At 39.2% G+C, this 10,202-nt stretch overlaps 1 protein-coding gene across 1 annotated transcript; it reads left to right on the plus strand.

The window, feature by feature from the left end:
• Nucleotides 1-7,804: 7,804 nt before the first annotated feature.
• On the plus strand, nucleotides 7,805-9,914 carry LOC139743531 (receptor-type tyrosine-protein phosphatase beta-like). The gene is made up of 4 exons (XM_071654011.1): nucleotides 7,805-7,817; nucleotides 8,349-8,630; nucleotides 9,028-9,306; nucleotides 9,640-9,914. Exons 1-4 carry the CDS (start codon nucleotides 7,805-7,807, stop codon nucleotides 9,912-9,914), a joined length of 849 nt encoding a protein of 282 aa, XP_071510112.1.
• Nucleotides 9,915-10,202: the final 288 nt, after the last annotated feature.

Raw genomic sequence — 10,202 nt, forward strand, 5'->3', positions numbered from 1 at the left:
GACATGACTGGCAACTAAAACTTTTCTCTCTACACTATGAAGAAAAAAGAGCAAAACTTTTTTTTTTACTTTACAGCTGTCTTCATTTTGAGAAAATCTGTCTTAGTCATGTTAGTCAAAGTGGCGAATACATGAGAAAACAGACTAAAATGTACAGTGACTAACAGAAAGACGTTTAAGTCTTGCATTGACATTAGAGTAAACCATAGATGTGATACAGATTAGGTGATAAGTGATATTTTTTAATGTCTGTTGTGATGTTTGGCATTTATCATTTCCCTTTCTCAAAACCCCACAACCACATAATTATACAGATGACAATGATTGCAGAAACTCGCCATGTCTGAATGGAGGTACGTGTATTGACGGAGTAAACAGCTTCAGTTGCGTGTGTCTTCCTGGCTTCACCGGTAACACGTGTGCCATAAGTAAGTTGCAATATATTTGATGGTAATGGTAATGGTAATGGTTTATTTAAAAATTCATTTGCAGCCATGAAGAAGGCTGAATTGAAGAATGTTGTACAATATCATATTTCATTCTATGACAACATATATAATCATACAATCATTCTTCGATTAAGATATAAAACTACACAGTTATATATACATATATAAAAGACACCAGATAACCAAAATAGCAAAATTAATCAAATACACTTATACATACACATTGAAAAAGCTGCGAGAAAAATTAAACATAATCTTCATGTCACCATCACATATACATACACAAACTTATAGACTAAAATATATCAAATATACACAAATCATTATACTTCTCCAGCAACTTTCAAATTTTGCTTATACATGTACTGAAAAAAAAAAATAGGCGGGCAGTGATAACATAAGAGACTCTTGTGTATGGAGACGGAGAGAGACACACAGAAGGGGTAGGAAGGAGATAGCAAGAGAGATAGAAAGAGACAGGAGAGAATACTTGGAATGAGATGTACAGAGAGATATAAAATAATGAATCTGGTTTTTTTTTTTCATCTTGTGTTTCTATTGGAATCATCATTTAAATCCATATAATCTTTTAACATTACTATCTTTTTAACAATATTATATATCATTAATGGTCAACATTATACAAAAACCGAAATACCTTATACATAATAGGGGGGGGGGGGGACCTACCCATGCATATGCAGTAAGCATACAAACATAACAACATTCATTTATATTTCACATTTCAGTTATTCTCAAAGCAAGACTATTTTCTAATAAAGATCTGAATGCACAAACTCAATCAATATCACACAATAATCTCAATTCAACTCATTATCATTATTATTCAAAAAAAATATGTGTGTTATAAAAATTGCACCGTCTTATATATATATATAAAGTTGTCAATATAAATTGTATGATAAATATGAAATATCAATTTTACGAATGCACGTGTGAAATACACACAAAATATGTGGATCAGAAAGAAGAAATGTTCCAAAAAAATCACAGAAAATATTGCAATATCATAACATTCAGGAATAATTATTGCACAACAGGAGTATTGCAGAAGTGTGGCTTTCAATCACATAATGACCTTACTTATATACCTATAAAGAAATATATTTACCTTCTTTTCCTCCTTTTCCTTAACAAATTATAGTTTAACTGACATACACAGATTTATACGTATTATGTATGTATATGTAGATATGTATAAATATTTCTTTATAGGTATATAAGTAAGATACATATATATGTAGTATAGTATATAGCATAATACACAAAGTAACGTAAATTGTAAAGAATATACCATCAAAAGGTGGTGGTGGTAGTGTGTATACTGTTCCTTTCAAACCTGGCTATGATTATGAGGCTATTATCAACAATGATAATGGGTGCTTTGTTTCCGTGTCTTGGGAGTACAATATACAAAATCCTGGAAACTGTTCATTTGTAATTACCGGAAAAAATGAAATATATAGACAAATATTCCTCACCTGCTAACTTTTCAACATATTGCATTAATCAACTACACTAGTCCAAAACCTTCCCTACAACCCCCAGCCCATCTATGGTGTCTATACAGCCTTCCAAACCTTCCTAAATCATACAACATCAATCAATCTAATCACTCCATTCAAAATCTAGTCATTGTCTTAATCACAATCTTTGGTTTTGCCTGAAAACGTACATTCAAAAAAAGTTCGTAAAAAGGTTCATGAGTCATACAGCCTATGCTTTCGACACAAGACAAATAGGCCCATGAGACCGAAACTAGAGACAAACAAGGCCCCCGAGTTCGACACTAAACAAAAAAGGCTCATGAGTTCGACACTAAACAAAAAAGGCTCATGAGTTCGACACTAGGCTAAAACTGCCCACGAGAATGACGAGACTAGCCCGACCAGATGCTGTAAGTACGCTGTGCGAATCAGTACCTACGTATCTTACCGTATAGCGACTGGGCTGTGTATAGTTACCACGAGACCGACATTACATGACGGCGCTTAATGTGTCGGTCTCCTCAACATATACTTCTTTCAGCCGTTTTCATCGGCGGCATCTGATTCATCTGATTTGTAGTTGGGGATAATTCGTAGGTGATCTCTGGCACTTCGACACTTCAAACAGTCGCCAGACACATATCCGACTAATCGGTTAGTAAGTGGACACTGACCCAATACTGGACTGATTTTTTTTTCTCTGTCAAAATCGGAAATCCTGTATCACAGCTGGTCAAAAGGACCCCCCCCCCCCAAAAAAAAAAAAAAAAAAAAAAAAAAACAGAAACAAAACAAAACAAAAACAAAAAATCAAAACAACCCCCCTCCGCGTTTTCATGCTACAGCAACAAGCTCCGAAGTCCTCGAGAAGTCCTTGAGTAAGGAGGTAGAGAAGTCCAGATCGTTACTGACTTCGGACGATGGCTGCACGCTGGTAGAAGGCTGTCATATAGGCACTGCACCGTACTAATGAATACACTGAGGATGGAGGATATGTCGTTCTTCAATTTCGTGAAAATTACACCATTTTTTTTTTTGAATGATCTGCTCCAGAGACTATCACCGAGGCTCACCAAGGGTGTTACCAATGCCGGAGGGCCCTATAGCCTGGACTAAAGTTAGTCTGCACCCTAAGACGCCTTGCAACTTGCAAGCGCGATACATGACTGTTTTACAACTTCAGGGTTGGTCAAGAAATCATCTGCATGTTTATCCATCAAGTGTACCAGCTAACCCAAAGTGGATGAGTGGCGTCCCATGATGCCCCCTTTCACTGCCCATCGGAGGATCATCCAAGTGATCTCCCAAAGGCAAAACATGTGTTCCGATGAGTTCCGATGAAATCTTAGCCGACAATCTCCAGAAACTCGGACAAAAGTTCACTAGGAGTGTTACAAATACCCGAAGAAAGCTAGAATCTGGTCTCAATTTAACTTGTGCGAAACGGTTTATCATTGGACTCTCAACAAACTATCTGAGGACGATAAAAAATCACAATCTTAACTGTCGACTGATGTATGTTTTGAAAGTCTTTTGAAGTCTTATGAAACTCGTCGATTATTAGCCAGTGAATATGTTAATGGACGTCACTTCAGTAGATATGACGCTGTCTACAGTAACCAGGCCTTACCAGATCAATCAAGTCAAAGCCTTCTTGGCATACCATGTTGAGACACCTGCCAAGTGGTTTTCTGTGTGACATCTTAAAGAACGGTAGCCAATTATTAAAGGCGAAGGGTTTGTGTTTTTGTCCCTCCATTCTGCAGAAACCTTTGACTCGTTATTCTTCCATGCAAATCTATGTTTTTGACAGAGCTGGATAATGTAGTTAATTCATTGGGCACCACACAGTACATACACAGTCGGGCTAGACTTGACACTCATTACTGGCTCATACCGCGTTGATTATCTGCCTTCTGGCCGGACGAACCCACCATCAATAAATACAACGAAGCCGAACTCATTTATAAATTTGCAGCCAGGAGAAGTGGTTGGTCTTATTAGAACGACAGAAACTGTTAATGCAGGTTCCATGACTGCCACAACAAGTAGGTGAAGGGAAAATTGATTATACTGTTTTAGTTCACCTTGTTTTTGATGAATTGTTCACTCTTCTCTCACCTAACAAGACGAAATCTTTTCAAATTTAGTCTGAACTTGTCTTTATGCGACAGTTATTTTTGAAACTTTGCACATTTGCAGATACACTCCTCGATCTCACGGCTGACTTCACTAACATCAGAAATACGAGCTTCGACATCGTGTGGAAAGACCAGGTCGTATTTGGCTACGCACTGTATGAAGTGACCGTTAGTGAAGTTGGAGGGACGTTGAGGCAAACATACAACGCAGTCGCAAATGGAGGAGACTTATGGGTGAATGCTGTCAACCTGACGCCAGGCACACAGTATGCAGTCAGCATCCAAGGCGTGACACTCACAGGCCAGAGAGAAGAACAAGATTCATTTGATGTATTTACAAGTGAGTACCAGGCTATATCAAACTACTAGTACACCAAATTTATGTCAAAATTCCACTTTTTCAATAAAATTTGTGGTACATGTAAAAGTTTCCCGTAGTAAACAGTATAATGCAAGTGAATATTCAATAATCGTGGTTGTTACATCCGGGCAACACTTATCAGCAGCTCAACAGTCTTCCTGTCATACTCGTTTGCGTCCCCGTTCAAACATCGCTTATAATGTACACGATGTTCATAGGAGTTTTCCGATGTCTAATTATCCTAAATAAAGAAGTATTAATTCTTTTATCTATATATTTCTCGGAATTGCATCACCACTAACAACCACAAAAAATAAATGATTTTTCTGTTCTGCAGATAGTAGCCTGGTGAGCTGGCTGCGAAAAGGTCATGTCACAGGTTGTGTGCCTCTGTATGTCTGCATTTTGCTTTTTGATTTACTAACACTACAGCAAAAACATCTATTCATAATAACTCTGGAAACCAGTTTTATGTCAATTTGTATATTTTTCTGCCTGCTTTATATAGGGATATACATTGTAGTTATAGTATCTAGCAGTAGGTTGGAGAACGAAAGGCCTCAGGCAAACCTGGATGGAGCTTGAGATTTTCCACACGGCTTGGGGCAGCATAACGTGCAAAGACCTAGAGACACTTTTAGTTCAATTTCATTCAATACCATTCAGTTTTTCAGAATTCTTGGAAAGTTAAAAGTACAAAAACTAGACTCTTTGAAGTTTAATGAGGCATAGAAAGATATTTCATATCATTGCCCACGTAGGCGTGAATTGGTTGTATCTGCATCATTGAACATACAAAATTGTAGTAAACTACTATCTGCACCCTTTGGGTTTTTGTATAAAATCCACCTGACGTAGAGACATACGTAGGAAAAGCAGATTTAGCACAAACAACACTAGCGAAAAACTGTACAAGTGAGTGTAGTCAGTATAGTTGAACAGATTATGACTAGTCAGTAGGACCGAGAAATGTATGTCAATGTTTATGAAATTATACCCTTTTATGAAAACAACCGCATGAGGTCAAATTGGGTGATGACAAAACTATCAAAGCTTCGAGACAATAAAAGCAAACCACAATAAACAAAATCAAAAATAAAGAAGTCCTCAATGAAAGTTCGCCCGCGATATTGGTACTCTCATATCGCAATTCCTTTCTGTGTTTTTTTTTTCAATTCGTACAGCCTATTTACTGTTGAGATTTGGATGGGATGGAGTTGAAGGAGCCAAACGGTGAAAGTTACAATGCTGAATGAGATAGCAAACGGAAGTGTCGATAGCTTCCAAGAACAAGGCATCAAGAATGGATCGTTTTAGAGTGTAATGATATGAATCATTAGGCCTATGTGTGTGCTGGTTGGGGGTCTTGATTGAGTCCAGCCTTCACCGGCTTTGCAAACACATTTGAATGTGATGGATGTGTCACATGATGCAATGATGATGATGATGATGATGGTTTCTTGTGCAGCCCGATATCCGCCTTTGAAAGGAGCTCATGGCGCTTGATCTTAATGACCCTGATAATGACATGACACAGAGGAAAAAAAAAATGTTGCAATTTGATTCCGCTAGCGATACAGTGCCTGACAGATTTCTTCCCCATAATAATGTCACAGGACCAGATCCTCCTACAAACGCGCAGTTTGCCGAACAAAACAGCGACTCGGTTCTCTTGTCGTGGCAACCCCCTGCAAACGGACGGGTAGATGGCTACGTGGTTATCTGGGGTTCGGAAACACAGCCAGTTCTTTCGTTTAACCAGGTAAACGGTAATATAAGAACGCGAAAACCATTTAACTGGAAAAAAGACCTTTAACATTTGCAAATCATTTGCAACATAAGCAAATCAGAGCAGTAATCTGTATGTAAACTACTACTGATTGTCATCGATCACATGTATTTCTATCGTTTAGTCGGGTCTGTGTGTGTTTTTTGGGGGAAAAAAAATATATATACGCCTATATAAGCCGATAAAGATTTTTAAAAGAAAATCGTCGAACACCAGAAATATTCAACCAGCTTTATAAAATTCAAACATTCGAGACATTTGCCAAGACTCTATGGACACCGGTAATCATACTTGACGCATAAAATTCAAAGCATCTAGTAGTGTACACGACAAGTAACTAACAGGTGACTGCGGAGCTAGCCCAACGAGCCCAGCGATGGATTCATTCTAACAAAATATCTTTTCCCATCAGACTTCATTGGCAGTATCCATTGTCTTATGTCTTCTGTCACTTCTAACAGGTCATTATACCAGCCAACCAGCTATCGTTTCCAATCACAGGAGTTGGACGTTTTGAGAATTATTTAGTGGCCCTTTTGTCATACGTGTGGTCCTTTGACAACCTTAGTGATTTGGCAGAACTCTCCCAGCAGGGAAATTCAGCTTTTGTCATCAACAGAGGTAGGCAGTTATAAAGCAATATGTTACGTTTATTACAAAGAACGTGTTTATACTTTGGCATGACATCGACGGATAGTTTATACTCTGGTGTTACAGCATTTGCTGATAACCAAATATTTTTAGAGACAGTGTCTTCCACCTTTAAAAAGAATGCGGTTGCTTACTTGTTACGATTTCTTTTATCTTTCTGAATCGGTAACGCCACGAATATTGTGAGCAAATGTCATGAAAGATTAATTGTGATATTCCATGGATTTAACGCCAAATTTGTCATTATTCGTTTTCTAGCTTCGTATCCTCTTCCTTTGATTAGGGCAGACTGGCTTTAATCAGATTTCATTTCGCTTGGCAGTTCAGTCGGTAAAGATGACTTTATAGTAAGGGAGGCGGTTTGTTTGTTTCCCATGAAGGGGACCATGAATTCGGACGTCATAATGAAATCAATTGCTAACGACTTTTTTTTTTTCAATTCAAATCCAGAAATTAATCCGTGTGCCATCGGTCCATGCCAGAACAACGGGCAGTGTTTCGGGCAACCAGGCGGCTTGTACACCTGTCAATGTGTAACCGGCTTCAGCGGGACAAACTGTGAGACTTCACAAAGTAAGTTTCAAGGGACCTTTATTGACATAGTAGAAAATTAAGTTCCAAAAAATAAAGTTTGCTATGCAACTGGCATTCCCTTACTGTGACGTGCACCAAAATCCACACGCAAACCCCAGATTAAACATGGGCAAATGACTCCGAAATACGACCAGGTAGAGGTTAGAGACGATCATTAAGCTGCATGTACACCATGTTCCCGGCGGCCACGGCAGCCCCGTTTGCCTGAAATGTAAGAGAGATATTCTGTTGTTTACCCCCTTTGTATACTCTTGGTCTGTCCAACCCTCGCTCCAGTGGACATATATGACATGTAGCTATCAAACGCCATCATGACGGCATCTGGTCAGGCCAGGCTATGCCATATTTCCTGTCGCGCCCCACTACAGACAGCCTCCAAGTTTTGTTGCGGCATGTTATAAGCTTTCACGTTTTACTGCGTTCATCCGTTTTATGACGGCCTACAAGGTTTCTCATAGCACAGGGAGTGCCGTGACAAATTTTTTTAATAGTTTAAAAATCTGAAAAACCGGTATCAACGGCAAGCACGGCCTGTTAATTTTGCATATATCTCCACCCCCCCCCCCCCCGAGTTGTGCCACACTCGTCCCATTTTGTACACGGTGGCCTGAAACGTGACTATAAACATCGGTGGTGTAAACATGGAGTAAACGTAGCATTACATCTCGCCCTTAAATTCACTCAGGTCAATAATGTCAAGAGGCGAATAGTGTAGTACCATCCATGTCATTGAGGAGAACTACATTGACAAGAACAGGTTTCTGCTCTGTCATACCACATACGAGTTGTCCGAATGACTTATTTTTCTTTTATTTGCGTGTTCAGAGATTCGAATTTCCCTTGTTTTATTTCCAGTCTCTGTGGTAGAAACAACAGTTATCGAAATTGACGACCTCGGGATGACCTACATCCATCTAGTATGGCTGCAGCACAACAACTTTATCCAGATCACGTCTTATACCATCTCACTTCTCGACGCCAATGAGCAGGTGGTGAGAGGACCGACGAGTCGGACACCTCAGCCGAACATGGAGCACTCTTTCGAAGGACTCACACCGGGGACCCAGTACACCATTGACATCAAGACTCTCATTGATGGTTCAACAAATGACTTCGCTAGAGAGGCGATATTCACGAGTGAGCATAGACCGATGTATTGTACTGTATCTGGTTTCTATTAAGTTTTGATCTTGAGGAACATATCAAAATTATATAGACTTTATATCGGAAGAGCTGAGAAATATAATTTATCTCTCTGGACATAGAAATATTTCAAACATTAACTGTAATAAATATATCTTGAAATCAAAGGGTCCTAAGGTTTCGCTCCTAGCAGAATCTTCTTCTCTGTTGAAGATTCTGCTAGGACTCAAATCTCAGGCCCCTTTTGACTTCAATTTTACTTCATTGGCTCGCCACTATTGCATGAGCAGTTTTACAACACTTAACTCTCAGCAGCTTTTTTTTTGCTACATAAATACATTGCATTTCTTGATGAAAAATGATTTCTTTTTCCCTTTTCTTTCTTATCTAGGACCAAAACCGCCTAAAGATATAGTTTTGTACCAGCTGAGCTCTACTGCTCTTCTCTTCAGATGGGACTCCCAGTCTGCTTCCGTCACTAGTTTAATCGATTATGTCATTCGGACTTCGAGGGTCGGGTCCAGCGAAATGACCGAGATTGTTCGAGCGTACACTGCCACAAGTTCCATGATACAAGGATTAACACCAGGGGCTGATTATCAGTTCTCTGTGTTTGCGAGCATTGACCCTTTCAGAAGCCCCTTTGCCCCATTGACACCAATCGCAATGGGTAAGATGTTCATAGAGTGTTTAGGAACAAGTCCTCTCCGTGCTTGTAATCACTCAAATAGCAAAACAACTTACGTATTTTCGGACTTGAGAGAAATAGCTTGAAGGAATGATCGATTTCACATATAAGAAAGTCAGAAATACTCTTGATGATTACTCATTACGACATCAAGATGATAACTAATTATGACGTAATGTTCCTACTGACGTACTTTGCCTGAGAAACATGGTCAAAGATGAGTGTTAACAGAAGAAAAATATCTTGTATCTGATTTTAAAAACAAAAGAAAAAAAAACTTAATGTATGTGTGATCATTTTTTTTTCACACATCAGGTGCTTCGGCAGGCGTAAGCATCGGAGCGGTAACAGCACTAGAGATGGAAGTCTTGTGGACCGTTCCAATCGCTGGGGTCCAGTCCTACCTGGTACATTTGTTCAGTGAAGACGGGACGCAGGAATATACTAAGGCGGTAGCCGCTGACCAGTCTTCCATCATTTTTCAGGGTCTCACACCAGATACCCTGTACACAGCTGTGGTGGAGGCAGTCACGGCAGCGGGGTCCAGTGTGGCCGGGTCCGACTCGGCTAGAACGAGTGACTTCATATAGGCGTTTTGGTAAACGAGTTAGATGATACGTAGATTACCTATAGTCTTATTAATTGCCTCGGCATAAGGAGAATTACGCGGAGGAATATTATTTGGTATCTGTATAGTTAGCCTTGGATCTATTGAAAGCCTTTGATGCCTATATCCATTGGGTAAACATCCTGCTTTCGAAGTCAGAAATGTTATCTTCCACTAATGCTTCAAGTTAGTAACGATATGATTCAATGAACAATAATATATTGATAATATGATAAAGCTGTCTGATAATGAAAAAGGTCCCAGGGGATCG

Source organism: Diadema antillarum, unplaced genomic scaffold (genome assembly GCF_040938485.1).
Source record: "Diadema antillarum isolate AM-2024a unplaced genomic scaffold, OU_Dant_1.0 seq00001096_RagTag, whole genome shotgun sequence".
In the NCBI taxonomy this organism is placed as follows: domain Eukaryota; kingdom Metazoa; phylum Echinodermata; class Echinoidea; order Diadematoida; family Diadematidae; genus Diadema; species Diadema antillarum.

Excerpts from the sequence above, each read along its gene's own strand:
- LOC139743531 (XM_071654011.1), top strand. Across the intron at positions 8,631-9,027 it reads TAGAGAGGCGATATTCACGA|GACCAAAACCGCCTAAAGAT; the intron begins GTGAGCATAGAC and ends TTTCTTATCTAG. Across the intron at positions 9,307-9,639 it reads ATTGACACCAATCGCAATGG|GTGCTTCGGCAGGCGTAAGC; the intron begins GTAAGATGTTCA and ends TTCACACATCAG.